The following is a 21,111-nucleotide window of genomic DNA, read 5'->3' on the forward strand; positions in this document are numbered from 1 at the left end:
TGCCGGCGGTCTGCAAAGGCGGCGAGAGCTTCTTGTCCTAGACCCACCAACAACCACAATCCAGCTCCAGAACAACCCCAAGCTCGGGATTTTTATGCCGAATTTATTCTTAGATTGCTTGCGAGGGCTGATAGAGTGTATTCCATCGCCGTGCATGTACTCCGGAGCTCCCGCTAAATGATGGGGCTGCTGAGCGCTCCCGGCTGAGCAACGAGCGGCAACCCACTGTTTCCCCAGCGCGAGAGAGTAGTCAACATCAACAAGCTCCTACAATGGGCGGAGAGATCACCCTCGATGGAGCGATTGCGCTTCTGTCGTCGGAGAAGATTAAGGAGCGCACAGATGGCTTAGCTGGTTCGTTGACTTTCAATTGATGCCTTTGTCACACTGCCTAACGCCCGCTAGACTTGAAACATATCCTCCAGAAGAATAAACGGAGCTCAAAACTGTATGGAGCTTCTGACTGGAGAGTCCGGATGTGTATTGACGTACACCTTATCTAGGCAGTCTATGACCGACAAGGCCTGCCACAAAATCTTTGAATCACTATTCCGGCTCCTCTCCACAGAGAAGTCGGCATATAACAAAGTGGCTTCGAAGGGAGCTGCTTCCACTCGTCTATCCGCCTGTGCATCTGCCCTTCGCACGGCTGTTGAGACATTTCTGCGTAACCTGCGTACTAAAACGGTGCGCGCCGTTCTTGACCATATTACTGACGTCTTGGTCAGTCCGGATAGTGCACTGTTCGAGATTCTCAGCGTGGATTACACAAAGTGTCTAAGTACAATCCTGCACTATCCTCCGCATGTTGAGCATTTGGGAGTGGAGGAATGGGAGACTGTCATAAACTTCTGCCTGAAAGTCATCAATGCATCAAATGGCGATGACAGCCAGTCAAGCACATGGAGTCCACAAACGTCCATCATGGACGACTACTTGGGAGCTAGTGGCGGCCGATCAACGCCATCCAGAATGACACCCGCATTGGCCGTTAGGGACAAACCGAAAGGGCCTACGGGTGCTGTCGAAGAAGCCCTCACATGCATTAGAATACTCGCAGGGGTCCCGAACGCGCCTCTCCAGGAGCATGCAGAGGGCATACTGCTGGGTTTGACGAAATATGTAGGCTCGTCTCCACTTGTGGGAAATGGTCATCAAACGGCCTTTAGTGCTATCAACACGGTGGCGATGAGAATCATATTCGACAACTCCGAACTCATTCGAGACACCTTGATGGACCTACTCCCAGTGATTCGGAGACACTGGAGCACCAAGTTAATAGGTTTGAGGGACGAGTTACTTGTCACCATGATGATGGTTGTGCTGTTTCTGACCGATGAAACCCGGAGGAACCCGGATGAGACCCTGCTAGCTGCCATTGATGGACTTATCATCACATTACAACGCCAGTACTTTAGACGTCCTGAGAAGGACATTCTTCAGGTCGATGAGTTGGTATTTGATACCAAAAGCCCTGGTCGCCATACTCTATGGCCGAGGCTGGAGAGTGCCAGGTCTGATCACAACTGGACGGTAGTGTGGGTTATGGCGAGGTTGCTAGAATTGTCCGAAGAGCTGGCCACGCGCTTGCTTTCGCCTCCTCCTGGCGAGGACGAAACCCCGAGTAAGAAACAGCGCCTTACCTCGAAGATAGATGATGTTTTCCGTGACTCCGCAGGATCTTTTGGCATCAGAAGGATATGTGCTTTGCAACTGATTCCTTTCCTCCCCAACCACTATACCTGCATCGAGTCAAAGGAGGCTTTGTTGGAAAGATTGATTACGAACATACATGACGACAACGCTACGGCGTCATCCTGGACAATGATCGCTATTGCAAGGTGGGTTGACTAGACATTTTGACCGAGGTCCTGTTGCTGATAAAGGTTGCCTAGTATTGCAGCTAGTCCCGGGGCAAATGCGACGTCTCTGGAGAAATATTGGCAGCAAGTCTGGGAATTAACGTCTCGCGCATCTACGTCTCAACTTACCTCTAGAGCCGCTTGTCATCTACAGAACAGCATCCTTCATTATGGTCTTCTAGACTATTCCGCGGTTGCAGACACAATTAATTCGATGCTCTCATTTGTCAACTTAAACGGGCCGTCAGTACTATCGGACTCGTCCCTTGATTTATGGGCGAGCTTCATCAGGATGATAGCTCAGATCAACCCAGGATCTGTCTCAAATGCTTCTACACAAATCTGCGCGTGGCTCCGGGACGCGTGGTCTATTGGTACATCCCTTTCCATTCAATTCAAAGCGCTCCACACGCTAACGACACCGTCTAGGAACCATAACCGACCGAACACAGACATCACAACTTGCCGTATTTGCACGTCCCTTGGAGCTCTTGGACCTGATATTGGCTTGCACCAACAGGCCTTTTAGCTTACATAGGGCTCCATATAAAGGACCAACAGGCGTTGTTGCAAGGTGCTGGTACTTTTATCACAGCAACAAGCAAATTTGGCGCTACCTCTTCGATATACAAGATCTGATCGATCTCTATGATATCTGGGATATTAAAGCGGCCGGTTGTCTCCAAAAATTCACACAGCCAGATCCCAATGATCTGAGCATCCTTGACTTGTTGCAAGCAAAATCAGAACACTTCCTGCACTCCTGGAAATCACTATCTGAGGATAAGTCACGCCATATCACACCAGATATTGTGCAGATTCTTACGTCCTTCTGCATTACCGTTGCCATCTATACATCTTGCCTACCTGAAAAGCCAGACTCTCGATCACAAACCTTGCTCTCAAACAACCGTCATATATGGGAGAGCATTTGCTCATTCCTGGCTTCACATGAATCTGCTTTTGTGCTTTCTAGTTTATCGCTTCTTCCTCCTTTTCTTCATTTGGAAACAAGTTTCTCCAGACTAACAACTGCAATCCACAAAGCGCTATATGAATTGATTGTTCCTTTGAGTAAAGTCCTTGAGAGTCAACGACAGTCCCAGAGAAAGAGGTTGTCGGCCTCTACCGAGGATACTATGGACTTGGATGACCAATTTCTGGAATCAACTGACCAGCTCGAAGAAGTGTCAAGCATAATATCGACTAACCGGAAAGATGTGCCACTATTGCAAGACTCTGCAAGCTTTCAGCGCTACATGACTGTCCTTGTCTCCGTCTATGAGAGGTCCTATTTGCGACATTCTGCATCACAACAGCCAGACGGTGGGACTTTGTGTCAATATCTGAACGATCTCGACGAAGTTGATCTTCTAGCTGCGCATGAGCTTCTACCCTACGTCTACAACTCATGCGCAGGAATGGACCGAGAATCTCTACTTGGACTACTCGAAGAGCTGGGCGAAAAGTGTCTCCAGTCATACGAGTTGGAGCGCTGTGAAAACTCACACTTACTTTGTATTCACATGATGAGCAGCCTTGCTAGTTCGTGGACCAGCGAAGCTCAGGACAGCCTCAGTGACTCAGCCGCAGACATCTATACCTGGTTCACGGAAGTCTTCCTCAAGAAAGGGAGGGCATCATCGTCCGTTCTGATTGCATTCGCAAAACTCCTAGGAGATATCATGAGCTTGAATCCCGCCTACTCAAGTGGCCAATCAAGCCCGTCTCCCAGAACAACTCTTTTCAAGATCATTGGAGACGGAGATGTGCTGGTTAAGTTCTATGCGGGTAGCCTGTTTCCAGAGTTACTTGGGCAATTACTTCTCAAAGACCACGATGCTATCTTCAATGACGTCCTCGAGTGCTTACCAAGGGATCCTAGCTGGGAAGAAGGGATCGCTGTTCGTTTGTTTCTGCTCGCCCAGCTTGCATCGAAGTGGCACACGTTGCTTCGAAGGAGTATTTACCACATCTTCGAAACTCCAGCTCAGGTACGCCATTCTATTTGGTACGCAGAAAAGTGTTTACGCAACGTCTCGGATGCGCTTGGGCTTCAAGACGCGAAAGAGATATTTCGGCTTTTCTCTTCTCAAATTCTATACACGTGGACTGAAACGCAGTCGGTGACCTCCATGCCCTTCAGCATATTTGGGTATGCTAGCCTTGAGGACATGCTGTCCGATGCCCAAGATGAGATCGTCGGGCAGATAATGATGCGTGCTAGTGAAAGTGATGCTGCGGAGTTCTCGGAGCTCATGGGCCGGCCTTTTGTTGAGCTCCTGACGGACTCCTTTTACAAAGCAGAAGCATACGCAATAGCTCGTGACATAAGCACTCCTCCTGGACAAGGGAGTCAACCCAAAGGTGTAGAGAATCGACTCAAGAAGATCCTAGGTACAGATATGTTCGTGAAACTCGTGGAGGCACAGTTTCCACAAATCATAGCCACCTTTTTCGGGTCACTCGATCTGTATGAGCAAGTGGAAAAAGCGTTCACAAAACGAGAAAGCTTTCGAGAAGCGCTTGAGACCTTCAGGAGCATTAGTAGCAAGTGTTCTGTGAAGACCGTGCTGCCGGGAAATCAGCAACCGTCGTTCAGGGCGCGGTATCTGCTCGATGAGCTGGAGTTTCTATGCAAACGAAGTGGATACGAGCTCGAAACCATCTGGACTCCTACTCTCGCGTCTTACGTCTGTCGAACACTTTTGGAGTCAATCCACCCCGCCCTGGGCTCTTTGCATGCTTGCTCTGTGCTACGGAAGATCAAGGTCTTGATATGCGTGGCTGGGCCCGTAATGCTGAGCGACTATCCGTTTGAGATGCTTATCCACGGGCTTCAACCTTTTCTTGTGGATATATCTTGTTCCGAGGATGCACTGGCCATTTTTTATTATCTGTTTGAAGCCGGGAAGACATATTTGACTGAGAAACCGGGTCTGATGGCTGGCATTGCTGTCTCCATCAAGCTGTTGCTGCGCAGGTTTCGGAATTCTCCCCTCAAAAGCTCTCGGCAGGGGAATCAGTCACAAACCGCGGTAGAAAGCGTTGAAGCATTTAGTGAGTGGTTTTCTGAGTATGTTTACGCCTACACTCCGGCTTCAAGTGGGGAGTCGTCCGAGCGTTATTGGCGGTTCTCCAAATCCTTCTCCCTCGCTTCGAACGAAAGTGACATATTGGTCCAAGTCCTCAAGGACCGCCAATTAGAGGACAGTCTCCTGGGCAAGCCTATGTCTGACCGTGTGCTTTCGTTGCTTTGCTCCACGCCAGAAGCAGCAAATGGCTATAATCTCACCACCGTTGAACGGGACGAAGATGCTATATCTAATTCTATCACTGTCTGCCAGACTCTTCGAGACTTTAATCCCGGCCCAGAGTACAGATCGTGGGCAGCTAGAGTCATCGGAAAGGCCTTTGCAGCTACCGGTAAGATCAATGACGCTCTTTTGAGGGAACAGGATCTTGACCTCTTTCGCTCTTCTTCAACCCAACCGGTTGATATCCTCTGTCGCTCCAAGGCAAGCATCCTGGAGATTCTTTGCAACATGCTGTTGAACAGCAGTCGACCTGGGTCAATTGAACGCACATTACAACTTATTGTTAGTAACTTGACTGGGTTCCCAGACTTTGAGCCCTGTGCTGGTATAATTCCTCCTCCTCTCTTGAAAGCACTCACCTGGAGCCCTTACTTGTGCCCGGGAATATCTTTGAACGCGCTAGAAGCCAAGGAACTAGACAGCATACAAGGATGGGACCTCAGCCTCCCAGCATTCATCTGGGCACGCAACGTCGGTCTCTTCCTATCGAAGACAGTTGCAGTTGACCCGGTGATCGGACCATTGAGGAGCATTCTATATCTCATTCCTGATCTGGCCACCCAAATATTGCCCTACATCCTGCACGATGCTCTACTGGCGGAAATTGCAGGCGATGTGGATGATATAGGAGAGAACATGTCACAAATCTTCAACGCAGCCTTGCAAAATACTGAAGAAAGGACTATTCCTCACGCACGGCTAATTATCAACTGCATTCTCTACCTTCGCGATCAGCCTCAGCCGAAGGAGAATACAATCGTCGACCGCGAGAGCTGGTTGGAAATCGACTACGCGGTAGCTTCCGCAGCCGCCAGTAGGTGCCGGATGCCAAAGACGGCCCTCCTGTTCCTGGAAATTCATGCATCTCGCTCTATGACTGGCTCTCGCCGATCATCGGTTGTTAAGTACGAACCTCCAGCGGGCTTACTGCATGACATTTTCAAGAGCATCGACGACCCGGACTTCTTCTATGGCATTCAGCAGTCGTCTTCCCTGGATTCCGTGATGGAGACGCTGGAGCACGAAAGCTCCGATTTCAAGAACCTTTTATTCCAGAGCGCTCAGTACGACAGTCAGGTCCAAATAACTGGGACTGGGAATAGTTACGGCGTTCTCAAAGCACTGAACTCGACCAATCTCCAGGGAATCGCGAACTCTATGCTCGGTGCGCGTGGAAGTTCGAGCGATACTGGGATTCCATTCGACAGTATGCTCAAGGCTGCCACGAATCTGCGCCAGTGGGATATACCCGTCTCGCCGCTGAACACGTCCCCTTCAGCAACAATTTTTAAAGCCTTTCAGACCATCAACACCCCGGGGGCGCTCGTTGATATGCGTGAATCTATTGACGAAAGCTTCAAGAGCAGCTTGACTCTGATCGATAGCGATTGCCGGTCGGCGAAGTCTCTACGCACTGCTATGAGGACGCTGGGAGTTTTGACTGAAATCGAAGACGTTCTCATTTCACAATCGGCCGCTGACTTTGATCAGCAATGGATGAAGATCTCGAGCAGGACCTCCTGGCTCAAAACCACTGAGTAGGTGTACCTCTTTCTAATGATAGGCTATTACTAACGACAAATAGCGTCCAGGAGGTCGGCGAGATCATGAACTCGCATGAAACCCTGTTCTCTTCTATAAAGCAGAAGGATTATCTCAAATCTTCGTTGGGTGTGAACGACATTTCTGCGCAGCTGCTTGAAGTCAAGGTGGTTCGCCAGTCCCTGCAAATAGCCAGAGACCATGGGATTGCTCAGGCTTCGTTGAAATCCGCGGTCTATCTGTCAAAACTTGCGGACCAGAGCGCCTTATTGGGACTCAATGTTGAAGGTGTGGCGAAGTTCGACCTAGCCAATGTGCTATGGGACCAGGGTGAAATGGCGCCTTCAATACAGATACTCCAGCAGCTAAGGGACAGGAATGACCTTCACAAGCAACATATTCCAGTGAGCCGCGCGGAGCTTCTCGTTACCTTAGTAAGCGCATCCTGAAGTTGAGTCAAGACACGCGACTAATGTAGCCAGGGCCACCATATTGCCGAAGCTCGGCTGGAGAAACCAGAGGCTATCATCCAGAACTACCTGACGCCCGCAGTCAAAGAACTGAAAGGTCGCGAAGGGGAAGACGCAGGACGAGTCTACCATGGATTCGCCATGTTCTGTGACCAGCAACTACAAAACCCCGACGGGCTAGAAGACTTTAAACGAGTTGAGCAACTCCGTGACCGCAAGGAAAAGGAAGTACTGGCTCTCGATGCGATGATGAGATCAGCGGAAGGAAAAGAACGAGACAACCTCAAATTCCACCGGGCAAAGACGAAGCAGTGGTTCGATCTCGATGATCGCGAGTATCAGCGTCTCAAGCGGAGCCGAGAAGCTTTCCTGCAGCAGTGCCTCGAGAACTACCTCGTTTGCTTGAGAGAAAGCGAAACATACAACAACGACGTTCTCCGCTTCTGCGCCCTCTGGCTCGCCCAGTCGCACAGCGATATTGCCAATAGCGCAGTTTCAAAATACCTCGCCGACGTCCCGAGTCGCAAATTCGCTCCTCTAATGAACCAGCTGACCTCGCGTCTTCTGGACGTCCAAGACGATTTTCAGGACCTGCTGGCTGCCCTGATTCACCGGATATGCAGCGAGCATCCGTTCCACGGGATGTATCAGATCTTTGCGAGCAGCAAATCCAGGGGTGGAAGAGACCAGTCAGCTCTGTCGCGCAATCGAGCGGCCACGAAGCTAGCCGACCATATGAAAAGCGATCGAGCTACAAGCACTCTATGGGTGGCAATTCATAACACAAATATTAATTATGTTCGCTTTGCTGTTGATCAGTTGGGCGACAAAGCGAAGAGCGGTGCAAAGGTTCGGCTGAACAAATTGCCCACTGGTATGCGTCTTGAGCAGGATATTGTCAATCAAAGGCTACCTCCGCCGACGATGAAGATTGATATCCGCGTTGATTGCGACTATAGTGATGTACCCAAGCTTACCAAGTATCTTCCTGAGTTCACGATCGCATCTGGTGTGAGCGCGCCTAAGATTGTCACGGCCATAGCCAGCAATGGTGTACGATATAAGCAACTGGTAAGGTTTATCCACGATTTTTCTAGACGACGGACTAACAATATCCTAGTTCAAAGGAGGCAACGACGATCTACGACAGGACGCTATCATGGAGCAGGTATTCGAACAAGTCAGCAGTCTTCTCAAGGACTACCAAGCGACCCGACAGCGGAATCTAGGAATCAGAGCCTACAAGGTCCTGCCCTTAACCTCCAATTCGGGTATCATTGAATTCGTCCCGCATACGATACCACTCAATGATTTCCTGATGCCCGCGCATCAAAGATACTACCCCAAAGACATGAAGCCGAATGTCTGCCGCAAACACATCGCCGACGTACAGACACGGTCCTTCGAGCAACGAGTGCGGACATACCGCCAGGTAACCGAGAAGTTCCACCCTGTTATGCGCTACTTCTTCATGGAGAAGTTCAATAACCCAGACGACTGGTTCGGGCGAAGGCTATCGTATACCCAAAGCACCGCCGCTATTTCTATACTGGGACACGTTCTTGGCCTCGGAGATCGGCACGGCCATAACATCCTCCTGGACGAGCGAACGGGCGAAGTTGTACACATCGACTTGGGTGTCGCCTTCGAACAAGGACGCGTTCTACCCGTCCCCGAAGTCGTTCCCTTCCGCCTAACGCGCGACCTGGTAGACGGTATGGGCATCGCCAAGACAGAAGGTGTCTTCCGACGCTGCTGCGAATTCACCCTTGAAGCGCTGCGCCAGGAATCGTACAGCATCATGACGATTCTTGACGTGCTGAGGTACGATCCGCTGTACAGCTGGACAGTGTCTCCGCTCCGAATGAGGAAGATGCAGGAGCAGGACCCTGGCGATGGGCCTCCAGTACTACCTGGGTCTGCGGTCGATCAGCAACGGCCGACGAACGAGCCGAGCGAGGCGGATCGAGCGCTGACTGTTGTTGCGAAGAAGCTGAGCAAGACGCTGAGTGCTACGGCGACAGTGAACGAGTTGATTCAGCAGGCGACTGACGAGAAGAATCTTGCTGTTTTATACTGCGGTATGTTTCCTTTTCTATCTTTCTATATTGAGGAGCATTAATGACTAACTGATGTGGGCAGGCTGGGCCGCATATGCATGAGCGTTAGACTAGCAATCTGGGGTACCGGCATTATTGATGGATTATTGATAGAAGAAACACATAGAAAATATCTGTAACATGGATGTGTCGTGATTTCAACCACTTATCAGCTTGAGGTTATAAATAGACTGGCAGCCCTATCCTGTTATCGCTGGCCTTTGACGTGGGCGTGACCTCGGGATTTTGCCTCCTCGCCTTCCCTGCAAATCTTCCTCCGCTCTTTCTTTTACCGAACCGGGCAACTCATCCAGCTGGACTAGATCTCCCTCGCCTTCACCGTAGATCTGGTGTTCTTAGATTGTTTTTGCATCCGCCACTGAATCAAAAAACGTTCTGGAAGCTTGGCAACAAGTTCTTCTGGTCGCGTGGCCTTATCAATACCCCTGCCTTTGTCAGAGTATATATGTGTTAAGAGTTGTGCACTGAGTTGTGCCTATCATTTATTTTACAAGATCACTAGAATTCATCTGAGCATTCCGGTATGTCCATTCTTAGCCCTTGATTTTGACACAAGCTAATCGGAAAGCAGATGTCAAGCACGCCCTCTGCGCCAAACAGGGGCCTTGTGGTCTTCTCCGGAGGAAGCGCTGCCAACAACCTTGTCGATGTGTTTGATTCTGTCCGAGAGAGCAAGGATTGCCCTCTGAGCTACATCATCCCCATCAGTGACAATGGTGGTTCATCCTCAGAGCTGATACGGATATTTGGTGGTCCTGGGATCGGTGATGTAAGGAGTGAGTACTCAGGGCTTTGTCATTCTATCATGTCTATGCTCCAATCGCTAATGCCATGCAGGTAGACTGGTCCGTCTGATCCCACCATCGTCTCCTAACTCGGAGCGTTCGGCCATCAAAACAATGTTCAACTATAGACTACCACCAGACGAAACCGCTCACAGGGAGTGGCTCTCCATCGTGGACGGGACATCCCCCTTATGGAAGTCCATCACACCAGCAAAGAAGGAACTCATCAGGTCCTTCTTCAACCTCCTCAACCTAGAAATCCTCAAGCGCGCTCGACCCCCGTCATCAACCTTCGACTTCGCCTCCGCCAGCGTCGGCAATCTCTTCCTGACCGGCGCGCGCCTCTTTAGCGGGAGCTTCGAGAGCGCCATCTACCTCCTCGGCAGCATCTGCGACGTCTCCTCAGACCTCATCCGCGTCATCCCCGCCATCAACTCCAACTTCTCCCACCACATCTCCGCCTCCCTCGCCAACGGAACCATCATCGTAGGCCAAAACAGCATCTCTCACCCGTCCCTCCCACCGCGCCCCGCCTCCCCACGACCGCGAACAACGCTCCACCCCGAACAGAACGGAAACGGAGCCAACGTCGAGCTAGCAACGACAATCGACTACACGGAGCCCTCTGATGTTCTCGACACAGCTCTGAACGAAGACGACCAACCACCGGGCTTCCTCCCGCACCTGCAAAACAAGAACATTAACTTCTCCAAGTCTGACAATGAGGATCTCCCCGCTCGCATCACGAGAGTGTGGTACATCAACCCCTACGGCCAGGAAATCAGACCGCGCGCCAACCCACGGGCCCTAGAATCCCTGCGCGACGCCCAAGCGATCATATACAGCATCGGCTCACTGTATACATCGCTTATCCCCAGTTTAATCCTGCAGGGCGTCGGGCAGGCCATCGTCTCGTCTCCCGCCCGTCATAAGATCCTTATCCTGAACGGCTCTTTAGATCGCGAGACAGGCCCGCCTTCGGATCCATTTACGGCCGTCGACTTCATCGAAGCGATCACGCGCGCGGGAGAGGAGAGTCGTGGGCGGGCGACGTTTGATCCGCCACACCCGCATACTCGTTCGCATTCCACTTCCTCGACTTTAGCCCCGGTACTTAGTCCCGTCAATGGCAAAGAGTCGTTCCCTTCTTTAGCATCAGAATCCGGCAAACTCGTCCTCCCATACACCTCGTACGTCACGCACGTTCTACACCTCGAGGGACCGGGTACACCGCACGTGGACAGAGAACGGCTTGCGGAGATGGGCATCGAGACGCTGCGTCTCTACGGACGGAAGATCGCCTCGAGTCATGATGGGGCCGGAGGTGAAAGCGAGGCACCGCTGGGCATGAGGTACGACTCGAACGGCCTGATTCAGGCTTTGGAGGTTGTACTAGGGAAGAAAGGAGACGGGATGATTAGAGGGGCCGTCAGTCGACGGAATACATTGGATCCGGCGAGGAAGAGGGGTGTCCAGTAATTGGAAATTGGAAGAGGGGTGCCTCATTGAGTAGATTAGATCAAGATCAAGAGCAAAGAATTTGGTAGAAACCGTGTGGTAATTCTGTTTTTTGATGTTAGAGTATACTTAGTTAATACAGACTGGTATCTAGATAGGGTGCTAGAAGTACCAGATTCAATGTCTTTTCTCCCTCTCTCAAACATTGCCGAACACCATAATGGCCCCTCCCAATAACAATACAGTATCCAAGACAGGACAAGACCATGTTCATAATCTGACTCCGCACCAGACACCCCAGCCCAACCCAGCCCAATGCACAAAACAGACGCCGATCCCATGCATCATTAGTCGTATAATACATCGACGAAGTATAGTGGAGGTGGTGTAGATCCAAAAGGATTACACCGGAAAAGGACATATACAAAGGAAATGAAAAAAGCTTGTTAGGTTAGTCGATAGAAAGACAGAAGTGAAGACGAACAACTACGCCCTGGCCGTTGGTCGCGGCTTCCACGGCTGCCGAGGGAGGTTGACCTGAGGAGGCCTGCTCCCCGGGGAGAAGTCGCGGAAACCGCCACCGTACAGGCCCGAGCCAATATCCATGAGGATGGCTTTCTGGGGCTCCGCTGCATGATTCGTCGTAGATTTGGAGCGCGTGTTCGACCGCGAGCTCGTCTCTGTTGGTTTGCCAGAGGTATTGAGTTTCGTGACTTCCTTGATGATATCACGGAGCTCTTTATCGTCTTTTGTGATTTGGGCTTTGATGAGAGCGGGGTGTTCGGAGGTTTGGAGGGCGGACATGACGGTTTTGCGGGGGGTGTAGGTGTATTTTTCGGGTGTTGGGGGTGAGACGGGGGTTATTGATGGGTCGAGGCGGGCTTCCGCGTTCTTGTCGAGGAGTTGGGTGATGTCTAGGGTTTCGCCGTGGGGGATCTTGTGTGGATGAGAGGGGGTCACGCAGTCCATGTCGACCTCTTTTCGCAGAACGTGGTCAATGTCGACTTGGGAGAAGTAGGCACACGACTGAGGCAGGTCGTTGATGCCGACTTGCTGGGAGAACATGGCACGTGTCCAGACGTTGGAAACTTGCAAAGCTAGGGCGGCGCGGTATTTATCTTCCTCCTTAACGAGGTATCTAATTTCGTCGTGGACCGTAATGGCTAGACGCGCCTGGATATTATACCGTCGAATGAGATAGTCCATAGCAATGATCAACATGTGGAGATAGTCGACACCCGAAGACTGGATAGCCCAGTTGATACGAGATGTCATGAAACTACCTTTGTTGATGAAGCGTCGCATTAGGGCTTCGGTGATACCAGCGCCCAGGACTGGCGTGCGCGGTCGTTCCTGATCGGCAAACTCTTCGAGTTTATTGAAAACGAATGATTCCGTGCCTCCACGCCAGAAGGGGCTCTCGGCCAATAGGCGGCGTGTGGTTTTGGCACCTTTGGTTTCTTTGTAGAGCCTGGAAGCGATCGCTTGAGTTTCTCTCTCGGACAGGCTTGGATTGAACTGGCGCAGTAATGTAGCGGCGAACTTGACACCAGCACCGTAGATACGTCCATAATTGAACACCTTTGCATCATTGCGCGAAATGCCCAGGATCTTGGCGGTGCGTGAATGCATGTCAGTCCCTGCAGCCTTGGACCCCTCAAGAGTCATGAAACCAATCGCATTTCCGCCATGAAGCTGGAATTGAGCATCTCCAATAAGACTTGCAATCCACAGCTCTTGAGAGTCGACATCGGCACCAACGAAAGCATAGCCCGGTGGCGCTTTGATCATTGCTTTTAGTTCGGAGCCGACACGGTTTCCTTTGGCGTTACTTGCCGTAAGCCACGTGTTCTCCACGGCTCTTCGAGTGATAGTGCCCATTGGAATAATTTGAGGTAATATGTATCCAGTGCTTTGGCCGTCCTGTTTGGGAGTGGCAGATCGTACGCTATCCTCATAAACAACCAATTGGCCCATGATTCTGTCACGGGCACTAATCCAGTAGGAGCAGGAGGCATTCATCTCAAGAGCTTCCTTGGCAAGAGCGTATTGAGAAGATAGTGTACCACGCTCAAAATACTGTAAGTATCCTTTGGCCAACGGACTGACGCAGCGGGCTGTGGGTCCATCTTTGTGAGGAAGTTTGAAGTATATATGGTTCGTGTCACTCTGTAGCTCTGTGTTCTTTTCCTCGGACATGTCGCATTGGACTACGGGTTGATTCTCGTACTGGCGAGCCTTCTCGCGAGGAACCTTGAATGTCCAACCGTGCTTATCTGACCAGATCAATGGATGTGTGTCCCACGAAAGCTTCAGTAGAATGGGCGCGATTCGTGTTCGCACCGATAAATTGATGTCTGCGTTGTTCGAAGCGAACAAGTCTTTATACCATTGCGGCATGCCAGGCTTCTTCTGTCTAGCTGCCGGCCGAGGAGGGTCTCCCTTCTTCTTCCCCTTCACCATCTTGACCTCCTGACCAGACCAGTCCAGCTGTCGTAGCCAAGGGTCGTTATTATACTTCTCGGGATCCTCCTTGACACTCAAGGCCTCATCACATAGCTCGAGAAGTCTTCGCTGTACATCGCCTAGTCTTTGATGATAAGTCGATTCAGCACTCTCAAGGTACTCTTTCCAGGTCTGATTAACCGGAAGAATCACAGAAGAGAGATGCCTAAGAGCGCCAAAGCTGACAGGGTGTGGGCAAGTATCAAGAAAGTTCGGGAAGACCTTCTTGTACACACGATGCGTAATTGCGACATCAGCAGCGCAGTAATCGAGCAGCTCATCCAGCTTTCCCAGTATTTGCGATTTGTCGAGCTCGCCGAAATAATCTCGCTGAGACTTGTCGATGGTGACATCACAGTGAAATTTGGCCACATCTCTAAGGGAATTGACCGAGCTTCTTCCGACCCAAAGCTCTTCTTCCTCTTCCCTTATCATTTTGTTCTCAATCAGAGCTGCAAGCTCGACAGAGTTACTGTCACTTGCAATCTTATCTCTTAGATCTCTGTTCTTCTTATGACGCATCCATGTAGGCCGTTGCTGTGAGCACATTCCGTTCACCGCGACATGGAGCGACATTGTGTCGAGAAAGAAATTGGCAGTCTGTTTGAGATTGTACTCCTCAAGAACGCGCGCACGATCGTAGCCGATGTTGTGTCCGACGACAATCCGGGGTTGGGTTGGGTCGCCTAGAGGAACAAGCTGAATTTCGTTCTCCGTCTCCCCCAATAACCATGGAGATATCCATGCATACCACGCTGTAGGGCTAACGGCGCATGCCATGACAGCAAATGGGTTCTCCTTGTACATCACTTCCGTATCGAAAGTGAGCATTGCTTCGTTCGGAGCATCCACCGCTTCCGAAGTTCCATCCCTATTGTACTTGGTCCATCCGCTGCGCCTGACCCATTTGCGGGGTAGTTCCGGGGAGTTCGTGACAGCATATTGTTTCGAGTACGTGAGATACGGTTCCGATGAATCCATTCCCAGCTTGAAAAAGTGTTCATCCAGGGTTTGCCCCTGGAGAGAGGGCAAGTCGAAGGCGACAGGATCTGCGTGCTCCTGCGCCTTTCCGAGTAGTTCATGACGTGCAAGATGATCTTTTGATAATGCGACTAGGGTCGGATCTGGCGGCTTCGACTTGTTGAAAAAAACTTGGGAGAATACATGATCGCTTACTTGTTGGACGCCGATTTCATTGAACCTGGCCAAACCGGGAACTAGGCAGTCAGCATTGAGTGTCCTGACCGGCGAGTATTGACAAGCTTACCAGACAGAGACTTCCGCTGAAGCTCAGGGCTTCCATCCTGCGTGCTGTAATACCTTGCAGCTAGTGGCGAGGGACTATGCGACGACGCAAATGGACGAACGCGAAGTCTCTGAGATTGGAAACGAGGTATACCCCTCGTGCAGGGTGTGCAGTGACTTCTTAGCATATTATGGCCGATGAAAATGCGATCGTATGAGCTCCATGATATAGCCAACTTGACTTTGATCAATGAAAAGGGCTGATCAAGATACGGATAGCTCTGGGAGCCTTATCGCTAGGAATCGTCGGAAGTCCCAGTAATCTGGTTCGGAGTCTTCGGGCTACTGTTGATCCGAGCTTCCACCGCCAGGATATCCAGGCGATACTGCCTATCTATCGCTTATCAATCGTAAGGCGGGCAAACCCAAGACCAACTCATTCCACCAGACAATGAGCCTTTTGTGTTATAGCCATATTCAACACCCATGAACCTTTCAGCTTTATATTTGCCCCAAGAAACCGTACTGCTCAGAGGGGGCAGGCCCGTCCTTCAATTTGACCCCGAGTGATCCAAAATCAAACTCACCTTCACCTCTCGCGATCATGGAGCCAGGCTCCTCACGCCGCGTCTCAGCGATTGAAATACCATCATCTTCGCCGCCGCGTCGTCGACAGTCTTCGACTACTACTCAGGCTGGTCCGTCAGGGACTCGCAAACGTCGTCGACTCACGAATCAGACGATCTCATCTTCGTCACCTCAGCCAGATAACGAGCCGATCGAATCGATTGATCTCACCGAAGTCGATGGAAACTCTACCCTAGCCAGGGTCCTTGCAAAACAACGGGAAGAAGCTATTGCTGCGCAGCAATCAAGTAGTGGTGGGAATGCCCGCTCAAGGTTGACTGCATACACATGCCCCGTATGCATGGAGACACCCAAAAACGCCACCGCTACAATATGTGGTAAGTTATATTCCGATAATTAATGAGAAGACGTACAACATGCTAATCAGATTAAGGGCATTTATTCTGTCACAAATGTATTATGGAATGGTTGGCGACGACAGAAGAGCAGCGAGCGGACCGTGCCGGTAAAACTCCGAGGGGCCTCTGCCCCCAGTGTCGACAGCCTCTATCCGGAGCGGACCAGACCGGATCAAAAAGAAATCTCGTACCTCTGGAAATCAAACTTCTCACCAAGAAGCGGAAAGATCCAGCCGAGAATAAGGTTGCGTGACTACGGTCATGCAAAACCACATCTTGATATTTAACAGATACGTGAACCGCCGAGACGAGGTATGGGTATAGGTAGCGAATGCCGTGGCCACAAATGACGACTACGGTATTCCATTTCTCGCTGTTGGATAGACCACGTCTGTCTCCCATCAACTCGTATTCGTCGCCGCTCCACTACTGCACATTATGAAGATGCTCTGGAAGTATCGCTACACAGCATTGCATATAGGCCGTGAGATTTTGGGACTGTCATAGCTAGAACAATACACGTCGTACACATTTAGACCTGATACTTGCATAATCTTGAACCCAAACCTGGTAGTATGACACTGCCCAGATTCCCATCTCAACGTTCCAGCCCCGGGCCCTTGTCCGGGCCGATCGGGGCCCGGGGCTGAAGTATACTTGCCTAATTGGGAACGGGAGCTAAGCGTGCCAAGAACTGCCAGGGTCCAGCGCTGACATCAACCAAAACATCGCATTCTCATCTCTGGTTCAAAGTATTTCTTTGAGGCCTCGCTTGTGACTGCTCCGGCTATAACTACCTCGAATCTCTTGTGCGGTCAGTCATCAATCTTCTGGTCGCTGCATGGCGTCTATTCTCCCCTGAAACGTCATCTTCGAGGATGCACCATCCGAATGAGAGCTGAACTGCGACAGCCATCACATGGAGAGGACTCTTTCTTTCTACTCCATGTGCCTAAAATAACTTCTTGCTTGTCGGCTCCGCTGGAGTCTTGACTTATCCGACAAGATGAGTGTTCATTCGTTCGATCACGCAACATTTGCGACCTCGCCGTCGCCCAGGTCTGGAGCCGTGCCCGATAACCTGCCAGATATCGAGGCTCATCCGCGGCCACTACACCAAACAGCATCCCCTACCCACTGGGAGCCTGCGTCGCCAGACTCACGCACTATCCCTCCAAGGCCAAACTCGCAAGAGACGGTTAGGTACCGTGCTCGTCGTGCTAATACGGCCCGCTCATATCGTCCGGACACCGTTGGCCACGACCCAAATTGGCAACCCGGAACGGAGCCCGGTATCGATCCTACCAGGCCTCTACCTGCGTACAATGCAGAATGGATGACCTCAATAGCAACGAGCTTGCACCGCCGTTGCGAGATCACAATAGTGGACTTTTCTCAAAACGAAATGCGGCAGTACGCACTTGACAATGACACAATAGAGCAGTTCTTGGCCAGGGAAAGAGAACCATGGGTCCAATGTAGATGGATCAATGTCAACGGCCTGAGTTGGGACGTTATAAGAGTTCTGGGCAACAAGAAAGGACTCCACAGGCTCGCTCTTGAAGATTTGATCAACGAAACAAACCGCACCAAGGTGGACTGGTACTCGGATCACGCTTATATCGTCCTTACGTTACAAAAACTGATCAACATGCGACAAGAAGTCAGCGACTCGGAAGAAGAGTATGAGGACGGCAATGTGATCTCAAGACCTGAGCGAAGGAGTTCGGTCCTTAGTAGCAGATCTGTGTCCATGAAGAAACCGACCAGGCGCCGTGTGATCCAAGCAGCACTAAAAGATATCTTTTGGACCAGGTTCCGAAAGTCCAAATCAGACGGCCGGGACACTGATGGGGCTGAAGCTGGATCTCGACCTGGAATGAATGGTTCTGCCAAGGCGCCCAGGTTTGGCGATATCGCCGATGTTCCAGGTACAGCGCGCAGTATTCAGCGGTACCGCGGTGGACCAAATGAAGATCGAATTGCCTTCATGGAGCGCCATGCGGTATTAGCACCGAAGGGCTTGGCAGTAACTCTTGAGCAGGTATCAATTTTCCTCCATGCAGACAACACGGTGACTTCCTTCTTCGAAGCAAGCGCAGATGAGATTGAAGCTCCTATATCTAGACGTCTCGCGCAACCCGAGACGATTCTGCGCCAATCATGTGATGCTAGCATGCTCGTACAGGCTATCCTAGATGCTATTATTGATTTAGCTATACCGGTGACCACGGCTTACCAAGACGCAATTGGTGACTTGGAGCTTGAAGTTCTGACGGACCCGGACGTGGACCAATCCAAGAGTCTTTATATCCTGACATCTGAGATTTCGATTCTTCGCAGCGTCATGCAACCGATTGCGACGATCATCAATGCTCTCCGTGACCATCGTTCCGAACCCGTTAGCACCCCAGGCCTAGGGTTGCTCCGACCCCCAGGATTTGCCACGCCCACTTCTACGGGGCCAGCGCAAATAGGGGTTGCTACTCCGAATCTCATGAGTATCGGAGGCACGAGCGTGTCGATAAGTAACATGTGCCACACATATTTGGGCGATGCACTGGATCATTGCATCACCATCGTCGAGGGGTACGACCAGATGAGGCGGGCTGCAGACAACATGATTGATCTAATATTCAACACTATTGGTGGGTGTATCAATCCCGGCTCTGAACATGTGTGGCTGATAGTAGCAGGTGCCTACCAGAACGAAAGTATGAAACAGCTGACTCTTGTGACATGCTTATACCTCCCCCTTACATTCTTGACGGTAAGTGATCCTTGCCGGAAACAAGTAATCAACTAACACTGGCAGGGTTACTTTGGCATGAACTTCGAGAGGTTCACTGGGGTCACTGAGCATAGCGATGCGTGAGTACCTCGCTAGCATTGCAACATAAGCCCTGCTAATTGATCAGGTACTTTTGGATAATTGCGCCGCCGTTTGTCTTTGTAACGACGCTCTTCCTCATGTGCGACTCCCTTCTGCCCTTCTGCGACAATCTCACTGATTATGCTAGGCGTGACAAAATCCAGCGGTATGCAGTGCTCTTGGCACAAAGACGTCTCATTACAAGCTCGAGACGACAGAGGAGACAAAACGTATACAAGCGGGAATGACCTTCGTTCTCGTTCCAAATTCATAGAGGTCCAACTTTTCCGGATATATGGGCTATGTTGTACATTGCAGACTATATTGTACATCCCGTCTCAATAGAAGTTTATTCAAAAGGACTTCCGCTTGAATGCCATATAGGCCTTCCACGGAAGCTTCCAGTCAGACCGAAGAAGCTCGGGCTTGAAGATATCGAAGTCCACACTCTCCAACTTGTCCAGCCAGAGCCGCGTTCCAACAGCGGGCATGAACACTCCAAAGGCTCGATTCACCTCGTCAAGCTGTGACTCTTGTCCCTTTTCCCCGACCGCATACTGATGGTCTTCCTCACCTTCATGCTCAAAGTCATGGCCGACATCTTGCCCCGCCCGCAGGTTGCTCAGCATCTGCTGCACCGTAATCAAATGATCGCTCGCCCTCGTCGCAACGGTAAACACCGCATCCCGTAGGCCCTCCGCCTCCGCGCCCCGCCGGAACACCTCTTCCTCCTTTACCCCCGATTGCGCCATAACATCCAGAGGCAACATCACAGCACCCTGCTTCCCGCTTCCTTGGAAAGCCGCCATACTATCCCCAGACGAACTGGCCTGCAGCGCCTGCGCCGGAAACGCCACAATAGGCAAACCCTTCAACACGGCCGCAATTCCCGCCGCCTTCCCAATATGGCTCGCAACATGATCAGCCGTCACACTCGCCATCGGCAGCGCCGAGAGCGTCAGGTAAAGCAGCGTGCTATACGTATTCTCCGCGTAATTCTCCAGCGCCTCGAGGTTCGGATACGGGTCGTTCGTGAGTGTTTGTTCCCGCGCGTTGATCATCCGGTTCAGCCAGTTCTTGCTTAGCTTTGCGCGGCCGTTGCTGCGGTGGTGCAGTTCTTCCATTGCGGAGGCGAGCAGGATCGCGATGGGTTCTTTTGGCGGCGTGCCCGCGAGCGTCTTAGCAATTGCGTCGCGCCAGAATTGCAGGCGCATTAGGCCGATGGTGTGTGAGGATGTTGTGTCGGGGATTAGGGATAATGTTGAGTTTAGGGCGCGCAGCGCGATGTATGTTGGGCGGGCGGGTTGCGGGATGAAGGTGCTGAGGGTGTAGGAGGGGCGGTCATATTTCCTACATGATGAACATGGTCAGCATGCTTGCATCGGATTAAGGCTTGAGTTGTATATTTTGTAGGAAGGCGTACGCAAGGAGGTTGAGGCAGTATTTGTGTGCAGCGTCGACTTCCGCGGCGGCGGCGGCGCCGGAGGCCGGGGGTGTGCTGTAGCGGCGATCTTGTTGGGTGAGGTTGACTGTTTTGCAGAGCCGGCGGATTTGACGGGCTGACCGCGATGGTCGCACCGTGTCTTTCAAGAGAGACATGGCTGTGCTGTATGACGATAGAGAGGTCGACGAATTGGCGGAGGTGGTAGCTAGAAAGCTCCGCAAAGGGAATTGTGCAAATTCAGCGCCAATCGCTCAATGTGATCACCAAAAGATGCGACCTTGACTGTATAAAGGAAAGCCAAAGCTAATAATGGAAAGGAAGGTAATCTTTCCCATACAAAAGAAGATGAGCTGGCTGTCTGGAGCTTGGTGGTGATGAAGCTGTGGCCGCCGATCCGTACTTTTTCAGAGGGTCGGCCCAATGAAGTTTAAGTGATTTTCCACCGCGTTTTCGGCGCGTCTTCCACCTAATCTGAGCCGATCAATGCTCAATATTCTTTCACTCT

General features: G+C 51.2%; 7 protein-coding genes across 7 annotated transcripts; 5 read left to right on the top strand and 2 right to left on the bottom strand.

Moving 5' to 3' along the window:
• Window positions 1-272: 272 nt before the first annotated feature.
• atmA (DNA-binding protein kinase TEL1) lies at window positions 273-9,353 on the top strand (the record flags this gene model as incomplete). Its single annotated transcript, XM_073729192.1, has 9 exons — window positions 273-354; window positions 406-448; window positions 504-1,841; window positions 1,896-2,236; window positions 2,292-6,717; window positions 6,765-7,155; window positions 7,204-8,262; window positions 8,312-9,272; window positions 9,334-9,353. 9 exons carry the CDS (start codon window positions 273-275, stop codon window positions 9,351-9,353), a joined length of 8,661 nt encoding a protein of 2,886 aa, XP_073583526.1.
• Window positions 9,354-9,882: 529 nt separating this feature from the next.
• BDW74DRAFT_168018 (gluconeogenesis factor YvcK family protein) lies at window positions 9,883-11,575 on the top strand (the record flags this gene model as incomplete). Its single annotated transcript, XM_073726763.1, has 2 exons — window positions 9,883-10,087; window positions 10,149-11,575. The coding sequence occupies 2 exons, from the start codon at window positions 9,883-9,885 to the stop codon at window positions 11,573-11,575; spliced, it is 1,632 nt and encodes a 543-aa protein (XP_073583527.1).
• Window positions 11,576-11,674: 99 nt separating this feature from the next.
• BDW74DRAFT_22045 (uncharacterized protein) lies at window positions 11,675-11,992 on the top strand. The gene has a single exon (XM_073732236.1). The coding sequence runs from the start codon at window positions 11,775-11,777 to the stop codon at window positions 11,943-11,945; it is 171 nt and encodes a 56-aa protein (XP_073583528.1). The 5' UTR covers window positions 11,675-11,774; the 3' UTR covers window positions 11,946-11,992.
• Window positions 11,993-15,550, bottom strand: BDW74DRAFT_22048 (DNA-directed DNA polymerase gamma MIP1). The gene is made up of 2 exons (XM_073732237.1): window positions 15,327-15,550; window positions 11,993-15,276 (listed from the first exon to the last, which is right to left on the bottom strand). Exons 1-2 carry the CDS (start codon window positions 15,490-15,492, stop codon window positions 12,041-12,043), a joined length of 3,402 nt encoding a protein of 1,133 aa, XP_073583529.1. The 5' UTR covers window positions 15,493-15,550; the 3' UTR covers window positions 11,993-12,040.
• A 204-nt stretch (window positions 15,551-15,754) lies between these two features.
• Window positions 15,755-16,809, top strand: BDW74DRAFT_153539 (uncharacterized protein). The gene is made up of 2 exons (XM_073724539.1): window positions 15,755-16,269; window positions 16,326-16,809. Exons 1-2 carry the CDS (start codon window positions 15,909-15,911, stop codon window positions 16,541-16,543), a joined length of 579 nt encoding a protein of 192 aa, XP_073583530.1. The 5' UTR covers window positions 15,755-15,908; the 3' UTR covers window positions 16,544-16,809.
• Window positions 16,810-17,296: 487 nt separating this feature from the next.
• BDW74DRAFT_178379 (putative CorA family metal ion transporter) lies at window positions 17,297-19,410 on the top strand (the record flags this gene model as incomplete). The annotated part of the gene is made up of 4 exons (XM_073729193.1): window positions 17,297-18,938; window positions 18,987-19,060; window positions 19,106-19,161; window positions 19,209-19,410. 4 exons carry the CDS (start codon window positions 17,297-17,299, stop codon window positions 19,408-19,410), a joined length of 1,974 nt encoding a protein of 657 aa, XP_073583531.1.
• Window positions 19,141-21,048, bottom strand: BDW74DRAFT_153542 (uncharacterized protein). Its single transcript, XM_073724540.1, has 3 exons — window positions 20,586-21,048; window positions 19,209-20,512; window positions 19,141-19,161 (listed from the first exon to the last, which is right to left on the bottom strand). The coding sequence occupies exons 1-2, from the start codon at window positions 20,759-20,761 to the stop codon at window positions 19,516-19,518; spliced, it is 1,173 nt and encodes a 390-aa protein (XP_073583532.1). The 5' UTR covers window positions 20,762-21,048; the 3' UTR covers window positions 19,141-19,161; window positions 19,209-19,515.
• Window positions 21,049-21,111: the final 63 nt, after the last annotated feature.

Source organism: Aspergillus multicolor (genome assembly GCF_047715735.1).
Source record: "Aspergillus multicolor strain CBS 133.54 unplaced genomic scaffold BDW74scaffold_13, whole genome shotgun sequence".
NCBI lineage: Eukaryota > Fungi > Ascomycota > Eurotiomycetes > Eurotiales > Aspergillaceae > Aspergillus > Aspergillus multicolor.

Excerpts from the sequence above, each read along its gene's own strand:
- BDW74DRAFT_22045 (XM_073732236.1), top strand. The coding sequence starts at position 11,775 with ATGGCCCCTCCCAATAACAATACAGTATCCAAGACAGGACAAGACCAT.
- BDW74DRAFT_22048 (XM_073732237.1), bottom strand. The coding sequence starts at position 15,492 with ATGCTAAGAAGTCACTGCACACCCTGCACGAGGGGTATACCTCGTTTC. Across the intron at positions 15,277-15,326 it reads TCAGCGGAAGTCTCTGTCTG|TTCCCGGTTTGGCCAGGTTC; the intron begins GTAAGCTTGTCA and ends CTGACTGCCTAG.
- BDW74DRAFT_153539 (XM_073724539.1), top strand. The coding sequence starts at position 15,909 with ATGGAGCCAGGCTCCTCACGCCGCGTCTCAGCGATTGAAATACCATCA. Across the intron at positions 16,270-16,325 it reads CGCCACCGCTACAATATGTG|GGCATTTATTCTGTCACAAA; the intron begins GTAAGTTATATT and ends AATCAGATTAAG.
- BDW74DRAFT_153542 (XM_073724540.1), bottom strand. The coding sequence starts at position 20,761 with ATGTCTCTCTTGAAAGACACGGTGCGACCATCGCGGTCAGCCCGTCAA. Across the intron at positions 20,513-20,585 it reads TACTGCCTCAACCTCCTTGC|GAAATATGACCGCCCCTCCT; the intron begins GTACGCCTTCCT and ends TTCATCATGTAG.